General features: G+C 43.2%; 1 protein-coding gene across 2 annotated transcripts in view; it reads right to left on the bottom strand.

Moving 5' to 3' along the window:
• The window catches only part of LOC108087926, a 52473-nt gene that overhangs the window by 4775 nt on the left and 21729 nt on the right, over positions 1 to 25969 (bottom strand). For both annotated transcript variants that reach the window (XM_017185512.2, XM_017185513.2), the window contains exons 3-4: positions 11030 to 11151; positions 54 to 252 (exon numbers count right to left, since the gene is read on the bottom strand). In XM_017185512.2, the coding sequence (XP_017041001.1) occupies positions 54 to 252; positions 11030 to 11151 (321 nt within the window). The remainder of the gene's footprint in view (positions 1 to 53; positions 253 to 11029; positions 11152 to 25969) is intronic.

Genomic DNA, 25969 nt, shown 5'->3' with positions numbered 1-25969 from the left:
AAAGGAAATCAGATTAGAATAGGAACCTCCAAGTATTACCAAGCTTTGCTTACCTTGCTCGTCAGATCCCTGTGGAAGATGCCCGCGTCGTGGACGTAGGACATGCCGCGCGCAATACCCAGCGCCAGTCTTATCTTCTGCGTGGCGCTGAGCACCACCTCCTTGTTGGCCAGCAGCTGCTCCAGGGAGCCGCCGTTGATGTACTCGGTGAGGGCGTGCAGTTGGCCCTCCTGCACGCAAACGCCCATAAAGCTAAAAATGACAAGGAAGAAACGAAAAGCTAGTTAGTTAAAGTTTGCCACTGCCACTGCATTGCAACTATTCGGATTTGGATTCGGTGTGGCCCGAATAAGTTTCACTTTCAATCACACAACTTGACAGGCGGCACTGCAGCTCCCCAGAGCCCAGATTTCTTATCGCCGGTCGACATGCAATCATCGGCCACCTCCCGCTGATTGTTAGCATTGTTTCAGCCTTGATTCGCTGCAAAATGAAATTGTAATTCGAGGCCCCATGAAGCGCAAGGAGCACGCAATAAAAAGAGAAAGTTTTCCCTCGACTGGACACACAGCTCGCTCGGCTCCTTGGGAGCGTTGAGATGGAACGCAATCTCCTAGGATTTGCAGAACAAAGAAACCACATCCTAAGTACTTCCTGTTCAGACAATGTCAATGACTCCTAAGCCTAAGGAGCTCAACCAGCCATCTACTTCTGACTCATGCTAGGAGGGAGGACGCGGTGGTGAGGTCACCAGGCAACTTGGGAACCGGAACTGTAAGCTTATTAAGAAAATGGCAACGCATGCGTCTGCCTCCTGCCAACTCCTTCCCCCACACAAAGTGTGTAGTCAGGTAAAAAAGGTTAACTTCTGCCAGACAGGGCCAACAGCAACAACAACAACAACGATGCTCCGAGGTGACAATGAACTTTGGCTCAAGTACGGAACCTTGCCCGGTTGCATCATCAAGGGAATACCCTTAGAAAATGCCTTTAGACAACGGAGCACACCTAAGAATAAACTAATTTGCTAAAAACTCCAAAACAAAAGCTTTCTTATCATAGGAAACAATTAGTTTACTCAAGAAAATTGTAACAAATATTGAAAGTAGAAATACTTCAAAGAAGACATACATTTTTGGTTCATCATGCTGAGATAGATATACCTATAGAACTATATACCCACGACCTATTGGAGCATGTGACTCAGATCCCGTGCAGGTGTTCAATACATACGCCATTCCACCTCAAATTTGACTTCTGCCAATTGGGCAAATCGGACTTTCAGGCTTATCTCGGCACATGCTTCATTTTGGCCAGCCCCAGGTTAAAGCCATGGCCCAAAGCGTGTGCCAGATAAGCTTTATCGTCCATCATGCCGCCAAGCAATTTTGCTATATAGTATGCTATATATACACAGCACATTGTATAAGCGCACAAGAAGAACTCAAGTGGCGTTTGAAAAGTTTGATTTACGTTTGTGTGGCCTCGTTTGGGCCATTAATTTTCACTTAAAATAAGAATTTATTTCATTAGGTTAGCCGCAGCGCATCAAATCCGTAATAAATTTAGCAAACTGTGTGCAGGGTGGAAGTAATTGTTTCGAGCACGCAACCTGTCACCCCAACCGCCCCGGAATAGACACCTTTCTATCAGGCTGTCAATGGAAGTGGAATAAGGACATGACAGGGTCTCCAGGGTGCGCGTGACGTCAGGGCAATCAAATGTTACCGCCACCCCGGCAAAACACACAATAACCCCGGGGTCTCTCAACGCATTAACATACGGGTTGTAAAAGGGGTTGACTTGGGTTGGCCTGTGCCACCAGTTGCATAGCGATTCGCCGGCGTTAACCGACTTGCGTGATATGCGGCATTAGGAATCACAGCAGCCCGATAGAACCATCAGCGCCCTTTGGGGCCAGCTTTATTGAAATTAGTCCGGTCAATGGCTTTCCGGCAATTAAGCCTGGACATGAGCATCACGTAAAGGGTACAGGGGAACTGCATTCATTATAAGCATGTTAGCCAAATTTGACCAATTTAACACCCAAATAATAGGCCTTTAAATAAATTATTTAAAAAAAGAAAAGGTATTATCCTGCTCAACTTGCCAATTAATTATCGTTGTGATAAACAAATTATATATTTTTTAAAAAAACTTGGAAACATATAATCACATATAAGAATTCTATTTATTGTTTGTTTCTTCTGAACAAATGAATAAGATTCAGACATATATTCAAAACTACAAAACCTTTAAGACTTGTATGCCCTCAAGGATTCCTAATTTGACTACAACATAAAAGGGGGATCGAAGATAATCCCTCTAAAAATCCTGTTCCTCTTCACAATCAATTAGTTTGGTTTCGACTGCGGAGGGCTGACTGCATTTGTGTACACAAAACGCTATTACGCTGCATAAAAATATAAAAAATTGAGATGTCTTGGGCAAGAGGGCATGACCCTTTTGAGATTCTTGATAGATGCCACGCCAGTGTGTGGCAGACACATGTCAGCCCTTCAGACGGCCCAAGGGCTCGGCTCAGCGCGGATCTGAAATGAAGTTATCACAATGGCGCGACAGCTCGATCCCAGGTGTTGAAGGAAGGCGGCAGGGGATCGGAGAACTGTGAACCGAGAACCGAGGCCCGAGGGCTTTTGTCTGCCGCACATCCTCTCCACCAACTCCACTGAATCCACGACAGGGCACACCTCTACCTCTTTCCACCACCTTCATTTATCCGACTCGTGACCGTGGGTGCAGCAGGCTGCACATCCATTTGCATGACCATCGCAGGGATTTACGGTTCTAATTCAATTTATTTCCCTGCGTGATACACGATTAGCGCCTCGAGTGAGCTGCCCCCGCCCTTTTCCTGTTGCCCATTAGCGGCTTACATTAAGAGGATTTGCCTGCCGTTAACACTTTTAATGTGTGCTTTAAGCCGTTCTCAACTCAACGTGGCTTTGAAGAAGATATCTGTTGACAGAAAGGATTTAACCTGCTCGGGGTCTCTTAATTGAAAAGTACTCAAACCAACTGGCTCCAAAAATGGAAACCAAAAATGAAAGCAACGTCGACTATCGAAAAAACAAGCCAACAATGTTTGATTGCACGACGACGAGCACTTTGTTAATTGGGCAATTAATTTATAACGCATTTATCAGCCAGGGTGCAAACTTGTTATTATTTTTGGAACGCAATGCGATTAATTAGTTAACAAAAGCGAAAACAAAGCCTTTTGCAGTGGGCGGTGCCAGACATTGAGAGGCGATGAGTTCGTCGACATCAAATTGGCTGGAAATGCGATTCGGCGGTGGCCAAACGACGAAGAGGTGTCTCTCGGTGTGCATTCTCTAAACGCCTTGCAGCAGGAAATGAATACACGTCGAGTGCCTAGACTTTAGCCCACTTCAAGAAGACGCCGAGAGCAGGAAGCGAGAACTACTCAAGCGGCTATAAACCTCTGAAACTGCCGAAGAAGCATTGTTCTGGCAGCGTTTAGGTTTTCAATTTGGTTTTAGGTTTTTTTTTTTTTTTTGTCTCTCGTTGGTTTTTCAGTTCTTTTTTCGCCAGTTTTCCATTGCAAATGGGAGATGTGATTGTGCTAAATTGAAATGTGCTGCTGCTGCTTTGGTTTGCTGGGTGTTACAATATTTGTTACAAGCATTACACTGTTTTTCCCGGGAAACGGTGTTCGTTCGCTTGGCAATTGGCAGCCGGCATTTCTCTTGCAAGTCGCAATGAAAACCATAAATTGACACGTTTGCACGTTTCTCTCGGGAGAGACTGCGCCAATTGGTTTCCCAGACTTTTCGCAGACGGAGTCGCCACTGCCGAGAGTCGAACCAAAGCCGCTAAGTGCCGCTGGCCAGCTTGGTTATTAGATAGGCTAATAAAATGCAAAATCCCGCTTGGAATTCTTTCACTCGTGTGTTGCAACCACCGCGGCGGCAAATCGAATTGGAGCATTAAAGCATTTGCGCTTAATTGAAAATTATTACCACAACATCAACGGCAGCAACAGCAGCAACACAAATTGCAACTCCAACAGCAACAGCAACAGCAAAAGCAGGAGCAGGAAAAACGGCACGATCGGGGGTTAAAAGGTTGACACAAAGTAAACAAAATTCGCTTTTAGGCAAGCAACAAATAACCCAAAGACCAGGCCCAATATCCAAATACCCAAACTCCAAATGAGACGGTGGCAGTGGAGCAGCAGACGGGGGCGTGGCAATGGGCGTTATAAATGGTCCTAAACGCTGCCAACTGCAATTACCATTCGGTATTTGCGAATGCTGGAGTAACAACAGTATTTCGAAATGAAATGATTGAATTTGGTTTTCAATTAGAAAAATATGCAAAACGTGATGCGAATATTATGCAGATTGCAGCTGCAGCAACAGCAACACAAGCAGCAACACAAGCAGCAGCAACATCCAGTGTTTGTGAGCCAGCAGCAACATCCAACAAACAATAAGTTGCTGCCACTTCCTCTTCTTGTTTTCTCCGCTGACCGATTTCCAGGCTAGATGTGCATGCGGCCCAAAAAGAAAGCTCATGGTATGGGTGTTGCATAAATCTGAATATCTAATGCTCGCTTTTTGTTGTGCAAAATTGATTGAAGTGTATTGAAATTGATTGAAAGTTGATGACATAATTTCGTACGAAACGCAGGCCAGAGACAAAAGACAAATGGCCAAACGCAAACGCAAATTGGAAGTGAATGTTGGCAGCCAACAACGTTGGCCAAAAGACGCCGTCCGTTTGGTGAGAGATGTTTTATGGGACATCGGCCTGACACGTTTATTCACAACTTTATGGCTTTATTTTTTCATGCGGAAGTGGACAATTTCAAGTGCGATTTATGCAGACAAATACGAGGCGATTTATCGCTGGGAGATAAACTAAAAATCCAGCAAGCCCAGTAGTGAGTAATTGCCGTCAAGAAACTTGTTACAACACGGCAGCACGCAACAACAACAACAACTGCAAAGCGAACTGGAATGCAAGGCAGCTCAATAAATTCCAATCTGTATCTGTATCTGCATCTGTCTCCGAAACACTGTGTACTGTGAGATACATATTATTAGTCATGCTCATTTTTTCGGGCACATCAATCCTGCTGCTGCTGCTGCTGCTGCTGCGCTTCTTTTTTATACATTTTTTTACATGTGTTGGCACTTACAGCAGAGACACAACAAAATGTAACAATACAGCGGGTTCAATGACTTGCAATTGCGTCGCTGTAGATGTTATTGTGCCTGAGACATAAAGCATTACCGAAATAAATACACAAAAACACTGAAATATGTGTCCCAGTTTTGGGTCAGTGGAGTTTAGTTTAGCTTGGCATTGCCAAAAAGGCCAAAACCCCCCGCAAAACATACAAATGAGCCATCGATAATTGTTGGCTTTGTGAATACATAATTTCGCGTTTGCTGTAAACACACAGCTGCTCCAAATATAGCCCACTCCTATGGGCCAAAAATAGACGTTCGGATGCAGGTGCTAACGAAAATCCGTAATGCAAATACCACAGATATTGACGTCAATGCAATTATTGACGATCGAATCCAGATCGAACAACCTGATCTCCGGGCGTCGTCTAAAAACAAGCTGCCTAATGAAATTGCGCGCGACAGTTTAGCAGGCCATGTTGATCATCAATCAGAAATTAACCCAATTTAGCTTTCTTGAACTGGCAACTGTGCAGCAATGGCAACGATCCCATTCGAAACGATTCGATTCGGTTCGATTTGAGGCGATTCGATCCGTGCCACACGGCAACACAGGCAGCAGCTTCAATTACAGGCTATCGACAATTGACAATCCACAATCGAGGAGCGAACATGAAAAGCTGCGCTGATAAAAGTGCACTGCGAGTAGTGAGTAGTCAACCAGTCTAGTCTGGCATTCATGTATCCATTAAGCAATAAAAAGAAATGTTTATGTGGCCGCAATCATGACACGCTCTCTTTCAATGTTGCTGCAGGTGTTGCTGCTGCTGCTGCTATTGCTGTTGCAACTTGTCGGAGTCTGGTAACTGTACAATCTACCAGAGGCTAGAAATTAAGGACTCAATTCGGCCAGACACTAAATCCCCCATTATGCCCATAATTATATAGTCGTATGCGAGGATTTGTGATTTTCTGAAATAGAAATTTGAAATTCTCTTTAAGTCGTCGGGTCGGCGCATGAATGGCCAATTTAACCCCATCTTGCACAATAAAATGCTCATTAAATTGTCAACAATTTTTTTCCTTTCTTTTTTTTGCTCGTTCTCGGCAATCTTTTCATTAGCCCGACAATGTGCCACTGGGCGCCCGATCCGTTCGTTTCAAGGCCAGCCATCTCAGTTTATTGGCAAGCATTTCATTTCATAAAAGGGGACAGAAATGAGCCGCCAACGCTCGGCGACACACAAATCAAGCCAAGACAAATAATGGCCGAGTGGCCGGGAGGCCAAGAGACGCCGAACAATGTGCACTGGCCCCTCGAAAAATGGATGCTTGTGGCAGACACACCACATCGCATCGCATCGCATCTTCTACACAATATATACTATATGTAGGTATTCCCCCACCACAGACGACCTTCACTTGGCGGCGGGACGCGACTCATCGCCATCGCCAGATGAGTGGCTCGATTGACTCGGCAATCGATGCATTCAATTAAGTGCAATCTGACCTTAGAGGTTCCACTCATGCCGCAATCGGGTTTATCAATAGCTTCTGCGCGGATTGCCCAAGTAGCTGGAAATCGGGGTCAAAGCTGAACTTTGAACACCGCACAACTCGTGCGGAAGCGTGAGAGCTGGTGAGGTGGTCCAAACGAGCGACACCTAAAGTCATTAACCCGCGCACATTTGCATGCCAACAATTTGTCAACATTTGCCCACAACTTATCACCTGCTTAGCATCGCAGCCAGGCGCAAAGATCAAGTGCCGCCAAAGCAGCAGAAACGGCAGAGAAACACGGCGGCTTTTGCGGAATTTCTACCATTGTTTGTGGCCATAATGAGCCGGGCCAAGAACTGAACTGTCACATGTCTCACTCGGGCTTAGTCGCGTTAAATGAGCGTTTAAATGGCTCTGAGCCAAAGGCAAAGGCAAAGGCAGCGTGTTTGCTTTTCCCCTGCTCGCTGTCTGTTACTAGCGAAGTTAATAAAAAACGAAATCGAGGGGCAAAACAAAAAGCGTAGAGAACCCGGGCGCCACCATCGCCATCGCCTTTTGTTTACATTTCGAGAAAGGCACTCAATGGAAGTCAACTAGCAATGGGATCTGTGAGTCAAACAATGCACATAATGCACTGTCAAGAATTATTTATTAAATTAACATTAGCAAGTTGAGTACACCTATATATCTTCATCTTGTGTTGTTTGGTTGGGTTTTAATTTAAGGTACAAGGAAACCTTTAAACTTATATCACAAAAATAAACATATTTTCTTTATTACCAGTATTTTAATGAACTAAACTCTATTGACTTGTATGGTTAATAAATGTCCATCAATTTATCTTAGCAAACTATCCATTATCGACAGCTTACAAACTTAATCACACATAAACTTGTTATGCAAGAAATGTAATTAAAGTTTGACCATAAATTAAAAAAGTCCAATAAATTTAAGACTGCATCAAGTGAAACCAAATACATTACGACCAAGAAGTGCCTGACTATTTTCTGAGTGCATGGAGCTGCTGGTAAGTAGAGTGACTATCTGTCAAGTTGGCGGCTGCCTGGGAGCGGCGACAGCTACAAGCCATGTGGGTGGGTGGGTGTTCCAGTGGGCCGAAAAGGGGCAAAGTGGTGGAGCTGGTGGGACAAATGCAATTGCAATTGCCTGACTTGCTGGCTGGCTGTTCAGTTGTTCAGTTGTTGGGCTGCTCGACTGCGTTCTCATTGTGCGACATTCCGCATTACGGCGGGCGCGTGATAAGCCCATAAAAAATACACGCCGCCAACGGCAACTACTCAGCTACTCAGTCGAGTGTGTGAGAGTTTCAGTTTCAGTTTTGTGGCCAATAAGTCACCGATTCGGGCGTGGGTGGGTTGCTGTATACTATATAGCATACTATTGCTATATGTGGCGGCATGTGGCTGGGCGTACGGCATGCTGCCGGCTAGAAAGGTGGTTTCAATTACCCGAAGATTAGTTCTATTGACGCTCGACTGCATTGGCATTAAACTTAGAAGGCGGGGAGGCGGAAAATGGATGGGCTGGAATGGAATGGGATGGGTTGGTTGGATGCAACGGTACAGCTAGTTCTAGCCGCCAATCAATAGGCTTCATTAGCCGGATCTCAGATCTCGGATGAGGGATCGGGGATAGGAGATCGGGTATCGGGGATGTTGGAAGTCCGTCATGGGAGGCGGTGGCTCATTGGCCCGCATGGACGCCCAACGGTGTAGCTGTTAAAATTTGACAGTTAGCCGACAGCCGCGATCGTTAAGCATCATTAAACATGCCCGCCAACGAGAGCAGCGCCTAACTAACTACTAGCTGCCAGTCAGTCAGTCAGTTAGTCAGTCTGTTAGTCAGTCAGTTAGTCGAGTTGGGAGCGGAGTGTTTAGCGATCCACGTCACTGATAAACTCACAATCGGGGATCGAGGATTGCGGATATAAGCAGGGTTCAATCGGGTGGAACTATAGAAACATAAGTAGCCAGCATACGAATACACTGAGGCAAATAACTAAGCCATTAAGCGACTTGTGAAAAGCTATACTTAAGGTAATTAAAATGAACTTCCCAAAAATATACGACTGAGTAGCTAGCTGTTAAATAAGAAGTGACAGTAATCACTAAAGAAGACAAAAACCATCGGTTTTTTATGGTTTCTATAAAACGTTTTATGTGAGCTTTACTTTTTTTAAGAAATATTTCCTCTTCTTTTTCCTATAAATATGGCTTTTTTTCAATAGAATCTCATTTAAGGCCATTTATCCCCTTTTAGTTTGATTGGATTTACTTGTTTTCCCAGTGTCGAATTAATTGGCCCACGTATAAATAGCTTTGCTGCTGGGGATCCATAAAACAAAGAACTAAATGCGTGTGGCTGAATTTTAATTTCTCTATCCAGTCGGCCTATGGCGCCATAGCTGCATTCCAGCGATTTCAGAATTTTCATTTAATGCCTACGAGAATAAAGAAAAAGTTGGCAGCTGCAGACTGTGCACTGCTGTCTCTTGTTGTTGCTGTTGTTGTTGTTAATTCTGGCTGGCTGGCTGGCTGGTCCGCTGACCCAAATCCATCTCTCAACGATCCGGGCACACAGCGAAGTAAGTTGGCCAGGGCATTTAATCAACAGAATCCGTAGTTGCATTTAATTCTCCGACTACGATTCGCCGCACGTTTCACTCAGCTGTTTTTGGGCCAGGAAAACCGCCGCCGATGACAGATGTCATAAAATCAGGTGGGCTCTTAAATGCCTGGAGGAGTTCTGGAGGAGATTTAGACACGTTGCCATAACGGATTCTCCCGGATTATGAGGTTAAAGTTTGAATGGCTGCAGGCGAGCACACAATGTTGTGGGAAGAATGGCAGCCAATAGAAGACATGTCTTCTCCCATTTTCGGGGTGTTAACATTGTTAATGAAAGGGCGGGACCGAAAAGGTCTAAGCCAGAAATTGCATATTCATGGCAAACAGCAAACAGGAAAAGATGGGCGGTGCAAAATGGATTGGTCTCTCTGTCTGACTGGCAATTTACGACAAAAAAAAAAAAAAAGATTAAATAGAAAACAGCAACAGCAGCCGCAAAAAGTCCCTGAGAATTGCATACAATTGGAAGTCGCTGCCATCAGACACTCATTGTTGCGTGCAGTCACGTGAGGATTAAACAAAAAATCAGAAAAAATCACAAAAAATAGTATAAATGAATTCGTGAACAAAAAAAAATCAAGCAAAGTGAGTAAGCTACGCAGCTTGGCAATTAAATCTAGTCAGGCCAGACAGACAACAATGTCATGAGCCTTAGCCATATTTTTTCGACTTTGCCACTCAGCCAATTACATCAGCAGTTATTTTTTTTTTCGTTTTGTGTGACCCGTGCGAGGGTCCCCCAAACTCTGCCCCTTGATTTTTGCCCCCTCTGAAAGCCAAAACACACCTGGTCACTGCCAAGGTAATTACAGAAAAGTCGGTGCAACAACAGCAGCCCGTGAACTTGACCTTTCCGCGGGCATCGGAAATGTTTTGTGCGGATTTGGTCTTGAACCCGCTCTGAACTCCAACTGGAGCTCTTTAAAATGCTAAAAGCAAACGGCCAACCGAAAAATATAAACAAACCGCCAAAAACCATAACAAGCCAATCTCATTTCGGTAAACAGTAAATATTTGCAAGGCATTACTTTGAAAGCACACACATTTTCAATAAAAATCATATCCATAATGATGTCAGTTTCGTGAGCAGCAGATGTCACTGAAAAGTGAATCATACCCCAGCACAACTCGTATACAAAAGCTGTTTTCAGCTTGAGTTTTTAGCATAGGTCAGTGTTTTTGATGATGCCAGCAGCTTTTACCCCCTAACAACTACTGAAATCGAGGGTAAAATATGCAAAACTGAATTGAATCTGACATGTTGATGTTCTCTAAACATTATTTGCGTAGAATTCAAAATAAAGACCCCGCGCACTGAACCCATTAAATTGTTTACGTAATCCATTTAAATGAATGGTCAATTCGCGACGAGGTGCGAACTGAATGCGTAAACACAAATCGGACCACATGATCATCAAAAGCTAAGGGAATACTTTTGTGTACATACGAGTGTAGCTCATTTAGAGTCGACAACAACAACAACCATTCACGAGTGCCGCAGTCAAGTTTGCAATTAAAATCGGAGAGTGAGTCAGAAAAAGGAGGGCATGGCATTGACCCATAAGATGATGCTCTTCCATATTTATGTTATTGTTTACTGGCGATTAGATTGAATATATTTTTCTGTGCTATATTTAGCGCTTATTCTTTCCCGATAAGCTGGACTCTAGCATCAGTCGTATGATATTGTTTCACACTTACCTCAGTATATTCGCATGGGAGAGTTTGTTCAGGAGCTGCACTTCCCGCAACATATTGGGTCGATTGGCCCGCAACTGATTCATCTTGAGCACCATCACCTGGCCGGTTGTACGATGTGTGACCTGGAAAAAACGAATCCGAAAAACATTGCCAAAATCAGATACATGAATTTATATAGCTTGTAGTAAGTGGCAGATCCATAAATCGTTCGTTCTGCCGGCGCTGACAACTCAAGTGCAAAATGTGAGGACACGGCTAACTGAAACCAAGTATGCGATTTTTCAATGTTCCAGGGTCAAGTTCGCGTGGAAAGTTGCCGGCGAGTGCAAAGCAAATATCGATGGCCGGAGGATAATTGCATTGCATCGAAACAAGTGAGACAACAAGCAAAGTGGTTTTCACGGATTTCTGCAGACCAAATGAAAAATCAATAAACCGGTCTGAATATCTCTGCTCTCGGTCCAGTGCAATTTGACGGTCGGCGGTTAGCAAACGAGAGATGTCTGCAATCACAATTAAAATTGTAAATTGAATTTGCCTTTTGGATGTGGGTTGGGTTTTAGGTACGCCCTCCCTCACTAGGGTTAAATGTCATTTGGACCGGCTTGGCCGGAAGGTCCCGTGTAGGTGCTATTTCTGTACATCCTACTACACTGATGGAAAACTTAAAGACTTCTTTATAAATTTATAAAATAAAATAAATACTTGTATACTTGTATAGTCTTAATACTGTATATACTTAAATACTTGTAATAATAATAATAAACACAGAAATATATTTATAAATGGTACTATAAATATAAATATAGCCACTATAGACTGTAAAAGTTGTCACCCAATAAGCTCCCAGTTAATAAAAAAGAACATTTATAAGTTAATGTTTTTTCACACCGTCCTTATTCGGAGATAATACTTTTGATTTAGGAGAGACTTATTCTCGGTTTAGAGCCCGTCGTCTGAGCCCGGATTGCCACTTGGCGCCAGACAACATTATTCACAATTCACTTAAATAAATAGCCCCTAGTCGCTGCCAAGACACACAAGTAGACGTACCATACACATGTGGACCGCCGTCGACAATGGCAACTAGTGTTTAACTCTTCTTGAATTTTATTCTATTTTTATGCCGTCGAGCAGGGCAAATAGTCAGTGAAAACAAACAGCAGGCAGCGGACACACACTTCTATTCCTTGAGCGCGAATTTCTCGGCTCTTTGCTAATGGCAGCAAATTAAGTTTCCTTGTGGCGCAAGTTCCCCTTCCCATTCCCCTTTGCGATCTCCTCAAGAACGGTCTGTAGGTGAGTAAGCCGATATGCTGGATGGATAGGATACTGGGGAACGGGGAGACTGGGTACTGGAAATGGGGCCTGGGGACACGTGTGTTGCGTGGGTGACACACACGACGCCGCGACCCGCACACAGCGATAAAAACTTCAGTATCAACAACAGTCGTAACCAAGTCATTGTCATTCTTTATTGTCCTGTTGCGCTTTTAGCTCATTTCGGCTTTGTGCCGGCAATCCATTCTCTGCTAGCTGCCTTTGCCTTTGCCTTTGCAGTTGCCTTTGCCTGTGCAGTTGCCTTTGCGTCGGTGTTAACAAATTTATGAAGTTTCTGCTGCCATTTGCTATTTTCGCTATTTGCTTACGCCCAGCGGGCAAAGTCCAATTCACGGCGGTCTGCAAGTCATGAGTTGTTTGGCTTGTTGTCTCTGCGACAGAATGTGGCAATCGAAAGGAGGGAAAGGGAAGGGAGCAGAGGTGGGTGAGGTGCTCCCAAGATTCTTAACTCGGCGGCTCAGAATTCGATTTCCGCTTTCTGTCACTTCATTTTCGGCTAGCTGTCCATGTCAGCCGCTCATTTGCTTATCTGCCACTCAATATACTTATACTTAACTTTATACCTATATGTTTTCCGCAATAAAATATCGCCTCATAATGCTGACACACCCAGCCGGATGGACTCAAAATATATATTTGACTTTGGCAGTTCTCTTTTAAATCGCTGCCGTTCATCATATTGATTTTACAGGTGAACTTCTGTAAGTAAACCTGCTTTAGCTTCCGAAGAAGGGATGTTTATAAGAACCAATTGCTTCTATATTCGATTAAGTTATGGCTCTTTGTGCTTTCTTTTAGTTTTTAACAACAGATTATTATACCTATCAGTAGGATGTATCACAAAATTGTTTTCACCAAAGAAGTTCCACTGTACTTCATTCTTTAATTACCAAATTATTTGTGCGCCGTGCGTGACCAATAAAGCCCGAAAGCATTTAAGCATGTTTGCCAAATTGATTTGCATTAAATGAGTCCCTGCCTTACAGACAGACCGACCGACTGACTGTCTGTCACAGGCTGTCATCCCAGGCGGCCGTCAAAAGAGCCACTCCCCACCAACGAGTGTTTGCCGGGACAATTAACCCATTAAATGCATTTTAGAATGCTTTAGAAGCGCTTAATGAGCGCTGCAGATGAAAAGGGGCAGTTTCCACAAAATGCACGCCGGCTACGTGTATTTATCCGAAAATATTCGAACCGTTCGTGCCGCAGACAAAAGCGAATGCGCCGACTGACTCCCCAGCCGGTGGTGCAGTGGACCAAAAAGTGGCACGTCCACCGTCCACCGTCCATGTTCCTAAGTCCGAAAGACTTGGCCTGCAACTGTGCTAAAAGAGAGCTCACTACTCGGTCCACAGATGTGTGGATTGATCTTTTGCTCGGCGGCCAGCTTCAAAAGACCATTCCGTCCGTCCGTCGATCGGCCAGCCGGTCTTTTCTTATTGAAAAGCGTTTAGGCCAGCAATGACGTGAGAAAAGAATTACCGGCACAAACATACCCATACATCGTGCCATCGATGGGCTTCCAAAATAATCAATTACCGGCGAAATCCGAAAAGGAAGGTGTTCGAGTGAAAGAAGCCCTCCTCCGTTGATCTGGGTCGTCGTGTGTGGGAAAGTTATTGGGTTCTAAAAGCTTTTTGAGCAGCTTAGAAAATCTAGAGATTTCCACCGAAATTCATTGGCACCTCCCAAAACGACTCACGTCGTTTAATTTGCCCCCAAATGGGTGATAAACAATCGCCGAACGTAAACATCAGAACGAGAAATTATTTATGACGGATTTAAAAACCACGCAGCTTCTTTGTTCTGTTTGCTTACTTCAAAGCATGGAAATGCTTTTAAATTTTTGGTTAGCACTTTAAACAGTTTTCAACTTGAAGTGCCGCCAACAAAAACCTTGAGTAAAAGGAGAAGGTTAAGGGGGGAAATACAATTAGAAGGCCTGAAATGAGGGCTATCTTTGGGAGTGGATTGCAAGTAGAGTATTAAATGAATCTTAGTGATTCTTTTTGCATGTTATTGGGTAATTATTGAGCAATAAAAATCAGTCAAGTTTTTTGAAAAATATTGTAATTAAGCCCATTTATGATCAATAATGTGGAGTCGTGTTTTTAGGGAAGGACTTTGCGCCGTGCAGTCTCCAGGTCCAGGATCACGACTTAAACAAAAAAAAGCAACTGGGCTTTAAACTTAAAGGTACAGCGCACACCACGAATTAAACCATATTTAAAAAAAATTATTTTTCCATTAAAAAATTTTAGGTTAAAAAAAAAATTTCAAAAATAACGAATTTTGTTTGATTTTGATTGTAAAAAAAACATGTTATAACAAACAAATATGAAAAACCGTTATATTCATGGCGTGGAGAATTTAATTTCAAACATAATGCAAAAAACCGCATTCGATTAAAATAAAATCTCTGACCTGTACATTGCACGGCGACTTTGAAAACACGACTTTTCAGGAGAAGCGTTTAAAGTTTACTTTTGTGCATGTCCGCCATATGACACACCCTCACTAAATTGCGTATAACTCTGAAAATAAGTACCGGACGGCTTTATGCTTTTAAAGGCTTACTTCCAGATATATTTGGAGTACATTAAGCCAAAAAAAAAATTTTTCGAAAAAAAAAAATTTCTAATTGTATTTCCCCCCTTAAGTCATCCGTTCTGCGCATTCAAATGAAACTCATCAAATTATTATTACTTAACCAGTTTTAATGGCCAGCTGAGAGGCTCCTCATCGGATTGCATCGATGGTTATGTCAACAGGCAGCAGCAGCAGCGGCAGCATCTCGGCATGCAAACAAATTTCTTGCCTTTTGCCGTAAATACTCGTATTTTCACTTTCAGTTGAGGCAAAAATGAAAATAACAGCGTCCACAATAAAATGGTGGCGTTTGCGGAAACAAAACAACACCAACGAAAGTTGCCGCACCAGCTCGCCAAAAAAACATCCTTTTTGACCAAAAGGCCAGGCGCGCTGCTCTTGTGGCCGAAACCAGTCGGTGTCCACTTGAAGCGAGGCGGCTCAAACTGACATTTTAGCCGGCAACGAAAAAATTGGTAATCAGCAGGCAGTAGGCAGCGGAAAAACCCGCTCGATTCGGGGCCTCTTTGCGATTGTGTGTTGGGTGTTACATGTACCGAGTACCGAGTATATTTTGCTGGCCGAAAAACGCGTTTTTGGCCAACGGACTCGACATGGGGCACACGTGTGACATTCGATCTGCGACTCGATTGCACCGGCTACCAGAGAAAATATTCCGGCTATTTCCACGCTGATGCTGCTGCGTTTCGTTTTGCTGGTTAACAAATACTTAATGCGATTTACAGTTGGGTTTTTTATTATTTTTTTTTGTTTTTTCATTCAGCAAGAGAGCGCGTCTGGTCAATCATCTTTCACATGTGGCAACACGAGTTAGCGGTACAATGTCACCAGCGGAACGACTTGCTGGCTGGCTGGAAAGGAAGGGGAGTCGTCTCGGGGTCTGAAGTCTTGGCCAAAACGTGTTCTGGCACACTCCGTCGCGTTTTTCACGCCGCCGTGCGAACTCGAATACGAATACGAACCCCAAGCAAGCAATACACACGCACGACGGACAAATGTCGGCTAAAACCATGTAAGACAAATATTAGGCGAGAGGTGTTGCTGCCACCAACTTCTGGTCATTCATTCCCATTCCCATTCCAAAGTTGTTGGCTGCCTGCAAAAAGAACCAGCTGGTAGCCGGAGGAGAGCTGGAAGCCGGCTTTGAATGGAATTTAACCCAGTTTGCTTTCTTCTTTCTACCAACTTGATGGTAGATGGCTCAATGGCTCGCTGGCTGGCTCGCTCGTTGTCTTCATTTCTAGCCAACTGGCTCTTTTCAGTTTGGTTTTGGGCGTCAGGGGCCGCTCTAAATGGCCTTTATTGCTATGGTCAGTTATAACGAGGCAGGTGACTGTGTTTGGATATTTGCATGGGGCACAGAAACGGGTTAAATGCGGATAATATTGCACGGCTCTATTGTCACGAAAGCGTTGGAAGAGCAAATTAGAATTTGGGTCAGAGGTACCTCATAAAATTAGCTTCTTCATTTTACTGGAGAGTGAAACAAAAAGTCAGCGAACTAAAATTAACCTTGACGACTCGACTGACGTAGAGCCCAATATTTTTAGACATCATGATACGGTCAAATTGTATGCGCCTTATCGGACTATATATTATAATATATGGCATAAACCTGCACTCCATATCAGGCTGGTCGAGTATTAGGATTATAATTTAATGGGTAATCTAATCAGCTGTCGCTGGGTTTCGGCCCAATCTTATCGGGCCCACGTAAAGTTCAGCTGCCCAAGGGCGAACTTATGATTGGCCATAAAGATGCATCCGCTGGCGAGAGGAGAAGGGAGCAATGGGAATTCGGTGGAATTAATTAGCAAAAAAGCGAGTGAGCGCGTGCATCAATCATAATAACCCATAAACATTTATTAAGCCGGCAATAGCGGAACACAAGTGCAGATAAAACTCCAGCCAGCCCCCAAATAGCAGATATATATCGCTATATTATGCCCGGGCAACAAACAGAGTCGTAAACAACGGCAGCAAAAAACTATAAGCTCAAGTGCCGTTTTAAGCGATTTCGAATTTGGTTTTCCATGTGAAGCGAGCGGAATTCGCTGTTGCACCTTGTACATTCACACCATCACTTTCCAGTTGGTTTTTAATCGTAGGTGGGCGGTGGGCGGTAGGCGGTTCCATGTGAGCAGCAGCATGTGTGGGCGATCAGGAAATGTCCGTTTGAGCAGTGAAAATCAAAGAATATTTAAGGCTTCAAGCGAAGATGTTGCAAGCTGCAATTATCGCGGGGCACGGATACGCGGTCAAGATACAGTTTTCAGATTTATGCAACCTTTTATTGAACTAGTTAGGTAATGCGCCTCGGACTTCGGATGATCATTATGCTTGGTGGTCGTATATATATATATACACATATGTGTGTGTGTTTGTGCTTTTAATTGTTAACGGAAGCCTCAGCGCAGTTATGCAAATCTTTTTTGCTTTTGTTTTGTTTTGGATTGTTGGTTGTTGTTTGGTTTTTTTGGCGGTTGGCGTTTTTTGTTTGCTCTGCAACTCCTGCCTGTTGTTTCACCTCTTTCCTTAGTGGCACATGTTTTACAAAATTTTATTTCGTGTTAAGCAAATAATTTAACAAGTAAAATGCTGTTGCTAGTCGATGTTGCCGGGGCAGGAAGCAAAGGCAACCGGCAACCAGCAACAGCTGCAACTGCAACAGCAGCTCACGCATATTGCACAACTTTTAGTGGGAGGATGAGGTGGGTGCTGGCAGTTTTCCTTTTAGTTTGTAACAACACAGCAATTATTAGCTGTTAGTTGTTGGCAACATGGAAATTCGATACCAAATTGAAAACGCCGAGGAAAAAGTGTTGGCGGAGGCGGGGACAATTAACGCATACTAAAAACCCAACCGCTATGCATCACGAACATGCGGAAATTGGCAGTACATCTCATGTATTTATCAGCTAGCTAGCTAAGCTGAGCCGCCGAACGAGCCAGCGAAAAGTAATAATAACAAACATTGCATAATCAATTAAATCTGACAAGGAGGCCTCACTACCTCTAATCAGCCTTCGAGATCACCTTCAGCAGTTCATTGCACGTTGGCTGGATGACTTGGGTCGGGCTATCTGGTAGTCTCTCTTATAACTAAGTATAGTTTAATGTCCCGTGTTATGTCATCCCACTCCAAATCACCGCGTAATGCTGTTCTCACGATCTGGGAGACTCTAGGACTCGCTTTAATGACATCGGACGACAGCGAAGTTTACGATTACACGACCGGCGTCGTAGCGGCCATAAAAAGCATTCAAAATCGAACACGTTCTACATATTGAATTATAACAATGTCACAATAGGAACAATCCGGCCGTCATCTGGGATGACTCGGCAGCTCAGTTCCAGTTTGAGGTGGATCTCGACGGGGAATGTGCCATGCATACGCTTAAGGGTTCGTGAGCGGATCCAAAAGAGAGACCCAAGCTGTTCCTACTGCTCCTCGAAAAATTAATAAACTGGACTACGTGCCTTCTATAGATACTGAACATTGTGTGTGTTTGTTTGCTTAGGTGAGAGGCACGACAACAAGACATTCTTGGATTGGATCGAACCCGAACCTGATTTGTTTATGGGCTTGCCCGGCTGCATAGTTCCCTCAAAAGCACTGAACCTCCAAACGGAGAACGTCGACGACCCCCTGCCAAGACTGAAAGTTATAGTACACCCATTACCTCCTATCCCATTCGACGAACCGACGAAGGTCATAATTATTCCTATTCTTGGGGTATCAATCATTTGCGGTCGAGGAATGTGCTGAAATGGGCAATCCGCACACTTTTCCACATACTCGTAAACAGGCAGGTAATGACTTAATAATTTGCCGAACAATATATTAGACTGATTTATAGTGGCAGCAGCAGCTATCGTTTCACCTCTATTTGTGTACTTTGCTTTACGATACTGTGATGTAGTGCTCTACGGTACGGTACAATAATAAAATTAAAAGCCGCTTAACTTGTTTACTTTTGCATCAATGGCATGGCAAGACATAATAAATGGGTTAAGCAAACACACACTCACACACACACACACACACGCACCTAAAAACAAGCAACGTCATTAAAAGACGACGTTTCGAGCCCGTTGAGTTGAGTGCCTCAGATAGCTGGGCATTATTTCCAGGGATCTTAGATCGTAGATACTATAACCGCACTCGCGGAACGATTGCATAGGCATTACGGTTTTCAGCTATTTCGTTTTCTCTAATATTCGGCGGAGTACGAGTACGAGTATAACTCCCCAAGGTAGTTCCGCAAAACCCTGACGGTTAAGTTTTAACGGGATAACCTTAGAAAGTGTTAGAAACACTCACATGACCGGGCTTTTATAGCTGCCTGACTCATGTGGATACATTTTCATAAATTAAAATAAAACCCAGTGCATTTTTAAATTCATTAAGAATGATGCAATCAACGGAATAGCGAATGGTTGGATTGCAACCCTTCCCCTAATAAAGTTTTATTACTTGAGGAATATATTAAAAGAAATTACTCACTTAAGAGTCATGCAAATGCTTTGGGTTATAATGATATTTGAGCTGTGTTAATCTTGGAACCACCTATTCAAACACCTTTAAAGCGTTTAACAATGTCGAACAGCAATCCAAATAAAGTGTCGTTTATAAAGAGCGTGTCATTGTCGCCATAGAAAATAATTCAATCTTTAATACACGGCTAAAGCAATTAAATGGATAAATGTAACAGAAAATCAATTAAAGACGTCTTGTTGTACATGAACAGAGGCAACACACAACACACACATACACCACTGGAAATCGACAACAAGTCGCGTCAAACAAACTGTGCTAAATACCAGAAATGAAATAAAAATACAGAAAAAATACAGAAAAACCGCACAAGACAGTAGCGAACTGTTAATTGGATGTGGCGACTGTCAATCGATAGGTGGAAGTGAAAAGCAAGAACGCAAACTGTACGTACTATACACCTACCCCTCTTTTTTTTTCCAGTGCGTTTTCAAGTACGTCAGCAGGGATTAGGGGTGTGTGGTGGTGCAAAACAAAATAAATTGACCTTAGAGCCAAATTGATCGAATTGCCAATTGATCGGGGGGTTCGGTTCGGGTGGGAAATTCACTTTCATCGAACAGATAGATAGCTGGTTGGTAGTGGGTTTTCATTATTAATTTCATTCTGTGGCGTCGGCGCCTGCCAATCCCTTCTTGCTGGCTTCCCTTGACTCTTTGATCACTTATGCGCGGCGAGTAAGTCATACAATTTAATTGCTTTTATCGCACGCCTTAAATCGCAAAACATCAGTCGATGTGGGCTCTCTGTCAATTAAATTAGAAAAGCACGCGTGAGTGTGAGTACCTTTTGCCACAGACAGTTGCACACACAAACACACACGCACACAAATAACAAGCGAAGAGATCCGACTGGATGATTCGATGCATTTGGCCAGTTGTGACACGTCCCTGTGATTAAAATCAACATAAAGTCCAGACGCACGCCTTCCGCTGCTTTCCCCCCCTGTGTTTTCATTAAATGACAACAACAAGCACTTCCGTTTCCATTGCTTTTCTCCCGACTTTTTCACTAAGTGTGGCGCATTTGCCATAAGCAGTCAGCCAGTCAGCCATTCAGTCAGTCAGTCGTGCGTCTGACTCCCAGCGCCCTGTCGCCTCCTTTCGACTTGGTCCGAACGAAAGCCAAAGCGATCCAATCAAGACGGCTCGAATCGAATGCGATCGGATCGCTGCCCGTTGCATAAAGACCATAAAAGGGTCACTGGCATGCTGCTGGCGATTAGCACGGGATGCCAGTCGAAAGGGTTTTCGCCTCCCTATTTGGCTAGCGAAAACACGAAACAAGATGGGAAAGTTGCATTTGGGGATTCAAACTAGGAATACCCTAGTCTGATATACAAACAGTTCAAGGCTTATTACCTTTCATTGAAAAGAAATGCTTATATATCCCAACCTTCATATATCTAAGCATTTTCATGAATGAAAATTAAATACATTTTAAAAACAAATGCTTATTTAATTTAAAATGTACAATATACCCATATTTTTCAATGCAAAATAAAATAATTATTGCGGTATCTCGAAGATTAAATTATAAATGTTGTAATGTCAAAGCCAATAAAAATAACATTCAATTTTTAAGAGTTATTGCTTTCCAAAAAGAATACTTTCTAAACCTGACTAAGTAGTAGTACCCCTTAAGTTAAAAGGGTATACCAACTAGAAAGCCCACTAATCTCTAGAGAGATCTTTTGGCACAAAGAGCTGCATTTGGGTTCCACGCAATTTCCATACCCACTGCGACTGAACTTTGTCGGCTTGTTAAGTGCGATCGGGTACGAAATGTAATTGGTTTGGCGCGTTAATAATCAATTGGCGTTTACATTTTAAATGTGGCATGCCACGGCCGCGGAAAGGCGGCAGCGTTTGTTCTCCCAGCGAGACACCGAAGAATTCCAGGCCAGGCCAAACGGAGCCAAGCCAGCACTCCAAACTCTCCATTGAGATCGTGGCGACGTCTCGGCTTTGCCGTCTGCCCTTGAAGAAGTGCCACATGCTGCCCGCTACTACAGTAGCCAGTCCGTATGATGGAAGGCCCTGCTACTCCCCCTTCCTGGCCGTCCCTCTGCGCAGACGAAGTTTGTGCAACTCATGTCAAGTGGGCCGGACTGGACGGTGGCTACACGTGTCGCCCAACGTCAACGCCATCGCCATAGTGATCAACAGCACCCAACTAGTTCTAATCGAAACCAGATCGTATTACACTCCAAAAAACAATGGCATCTAGGACATGGAAAACATTTTAAGGCAAGATGTTATCAAATATTTGTGAGGAGACTAGAATGATTAACTATTCAGGTTTATCTGTAATAACTAACTTGCAATTTATTTTGAATCATTCACTGAGCCTTCAAGGTTAAAAATCCTATTATCATCTTAAGTGTAAAGTTCTATTTAACAGATAAAATGATAACAATTTCATTACAATATATTGCAAAACCAATCTATTATCTCAGAAGTAAACAAGGCAACCTTGCTCCGAAACTATTCAGAGTATGCGATCCAAAAGCGAAACTATGCTGAAATTTGACACCGCCTATTGATCGATCATTAAGATTTTGTTCTGAGTGCAGAAACCAGTTGGACTGGATCGATTGGTGGCATTTCAAGCTCAAGTCCATCAATCAGCGGCTCGTTTAGGAGGTGAGTGAGCCATGGGCAGCAGAGCCGGGCTAAAATAGCTTTTTAATTGTCGCAAATATTTATAGGAAATTTCTCACGCACCGCCGCAAACTGCGTCGTGCGATTTACCTGGTTTCAGTTACCTGCCTCACAATTGCCGTGCAATTAATTCCAAGGATTTGACAATAAGGAACCAAAAGCTCACCTGAAAGCAGAGAGAGAAAAACATTTATTAATATCGTGCTACGAATAGTGGCAATGAACCTAACTTGACGTAAACAGTTTTTCAGCAATCTACTTTTGATAATTAAAATGTGCGCATAAATTATTGTGCACTTCAGTGAAAAAAAGAAAGAAACAAAACATCCACAGCTAACGCTCCATATAAAGAAAGCAGAGGGAAAGAAAGAAACATAAAAACAAACAATAAACAATTTAATTACGCATCGCTTGAGCATCGAGTGCGGTACACAAAAGTGAAATGCAGTTATAAACACTCAAAAATGAATAATCGTATTTCGCTAAAGCGAGTAAACAAAGACACGGCCCACAACAGTTGGCTGCACATTTGAAATTGGCCAAGACAGGCCGAAAAGCGCCGCTTCAATTTCATTACATTTTCATTTCATCTTGCGAATGTGAGAAAATGTTTAAAACTATTTCTGGCTCTCCGAGTGGAAGTTTAATTCATAAAACACGAGGGCAATAAATTAGTTTGTATTGGAAAAACCTACGCAGATGCCTGCTACACATTTCGCGGGCTTTGTGTCGCGTGTAAGTCGACTTCAAAAAGAAAGTCTGCATTATAATTGCTTTGTTTCATTTTCCACACCATTGTTGGTTGGCGGCAGCGAAAAATGTGTAAAAATATTTCAGCTCTTTTGGCAAATTGCGGCAAATACGTTTCGAAAATAACTGCAAGATAAATCAGAAAACTTAGACTCCCGAGACCCGAGACCCGCGACAATGACAATGAGTTGAGCCGCAAAATAGCAGCAGCAGCAGCAAAATCAGCAGCAGCAGCAAAATCAGCAGCAGCAGCAGGAGCAACATCTGCATAGCATCTTGTCATGTCGCTCGTCGCTCAACTTTTACAACGTGGTCTTCTGTTTTTATTGCTACTTCATTGCAGCCGAGGGATATGAATGGTTGAATGCTTGGATAGTTGGATAGCTAGATGGCTGGATGGCTGATTGTCTGGGTTGGGGGGAAAAAAAAAGCCTGCGACATGTCAACTATTTCAAGGCTAAATCAGCGAGGCAGCCAGTCGTGTGTCAACAATGTTTCACCCTCGCCACGAGGAGGGCCATTGAACCCCGAGACTGCAGCAATGCAGCTTGGATTTATGGTGCAAGTTGGAATGCATTTGCCTGTCATTTCGTTAATTAAGAGTTGGTGACAACAAACAGCAGAGGAAGCCGAACCGAGCCCGGCCTTTCGGTGAGTAATTTCATTTGGATATATCCTTCATGCAGCTCTCTAAATGCTACGCCCGGATGGAATGTAAATACAAATACAAACACATACGAACTTACTAAGAGCAAACTCGCAATCAATTAGAACAAACAGAGGTCTGTTTTTCCCAGGCCCATTTGGCGACTCGTTAAAATACTTACAGACGCCGCACCCAGCCACGAAAAATGTTGCTCATTATTTTCGGTCTTTTCTGAGTTTCGGTGGTTTTTCCGCTGTGTTTTTCCAATGCGTTCAAAACAAATAATAATAATAAAGTTGCACAACACCCATATCCGTACGTGTACGAATTTGAATGAAGGCAAGCGATGACGCCGCCGCTGACAATCATTTTGCGCCAAGTCGAGAGACTCGTATCGTATCTGCTTCTCTTTAAATTTATTTAATTATTTTACCTCTTTTTTGGGGCATTTGCTGGGAGCAGCTGTCAAGCCGTCAGATGCGTTTGTTGCCCCACAACGGCGAGTCGGTCTGAGTCTGAGTTTCAGTCTCAGCCAGGGCTTAGAAAATGCAACCAAAAAATAAATATAATAACATTTCGTGGTCGCTCTGGCGCCGTGACAAATTTAAATGAGCGTCGCTTTTGGGTGCAGCCCCTGGGACACAAGAAAAGCCAACAGCCAACAGCGAAATAGTAATAATAATGCGGTCATATGTTACTAATGTGTTTGGATCGCCGGCGTCTGCCCGAAGCTCCGAAATGAATCAATGCAAACTATGAAATGCATATCGCAACGACAGCGCCAACAGCAACAAATGTGACAACACAGTTGACATGCACTGCCCGCGGTGCACTGTGGTCAAAATCGTGAATTTAAGATCAAAATTATAACAAGAATAAGTCCCCCACTTATATAAACCAATTACCCTTTATAACTTTTAAAACAAACCTCAACGAAAGGTTCTAACATATAAAGAATGGTATCATTATGTAAATATATAAATATTAAAATTAATAAACACGAACAATACTTTATCTCCAATCTTATCTCTGATTCATTACCTTATTATTTATAAGTTATTTATACAGAAAACAAGGTTGAAGAAAGGGATCGTTGCTTTGTTATCATATTTTTCACTTGTTTAGCAAGTCTAAATTCATTTATAACCTAAACAGATATAGGTTACAACACCATTATCAACCTCGAACGGACCCACTGTGCTGCATCGCTGGCGATGAATCAGTTTTACAGCGGATGGAGGCAGGGCAATAATCGTCGTGGGGCAATATGCTCAAGGCCTTGTGTCAGAATTTTTATGAATGAACGCCAGCGAGCGAAGGCATACAATTTACACGTATTGAATGCGCTTAAACGCTCCGCCAATCGCTGGCGAGCAAACTAAAGCAGATAGCCGAGATCTCAGCGGAGCTGAACGCTGAACTATTGCCAGCATCCTCGATGATTTCGGAATTTGCCGGAGTTCGCTGAAAAGCCATTGCCACTGCGGCGGAGATAGCGCGGTGCATTGAACCCCAGCATCGGATGGATCAACCAGTTAAGCAGTCAAACAAACGCTTAAACGCTCAACAGTCAATTCCATCCGACTCCGACTCCGACTCTCCATTCAATTCAATTCGAGTATCTGCTAAAAGCAGATATTACCAACTGGCTTTTGCCAGCCCGGTTGTGTTGCCTATTTGGTATTTGGTAGGATATCGTTTTTGGGCGGCCCCATCCTCCCCGAGCGAACGAAAGAGTGAGCAGCCGGTCACGTTTCAACTATCAACTGGAAATGGCTTTTTGATTGGCCATCCTCCCCAGAGCAATGCCTACATAGTTCTCGAAATGCGGAAGTTATGAGCTGATCGGTCCCTCGCCAATATTAACCTGCGCTCTCTCCCTTCGTTAATGTCGGATATTTTCTAATCAATTTCCGAACGAACAACACACTGAAAAAGTGCCTTACAGCGCTCAATCGATAAATTGCCGGGCTTTCAGTTGCTGTATTCCAGCCATTAGACAACAGGCTGTGCAATCTTTAGTGTCGTTTGTCACCATATTTGCCACTGCAGTTGACACTGATGGGGACCAACAACCGAGAACCACAGGGAAAGCCACCATCTGCGGTCAGCACTGTCTGGGTCTATGTTTGCACTGCTGAAAATCCTATTTTAAAGTTGGGTCAAAGATTTCAACACCTAATAAATTTTTGTATTTACATTTTTAACCAATCAGATAACAATCAGTTTTACCCATCAGTTAATTTTATCGGTATTTTTTAGGTTGGCCCAGTCTCATCAATAATATTCTGAACAAATTAATATACATTTCATTTTCTATTATTAATTTACAGAGTTTGAAATTTAAATAGCTACAGACCACAAAACTT

This window comes from Drosophila ficusphila, unplaced genomic scaffold (assembly GCF_018152265.1).
Source record: "Drosophila ficusphila isolate 14025-0441.05 unplaced genomic scaffold, ASM1815226v1 contig_791, whole genome shotgun sequence".
Taxonomy (NCBI): domain Eukaryota; kingdom Metazoa; phylum Arthropoda; class Insecta; order Diptera; family Drosophilidae; genus Drosophila; species Drosophila ficusphila.
The sequence above is the reverse complement of the archived record's forward strand: the minus strand, read 5'-3'. Positions and strand labels throughout refer to the sequence as shown.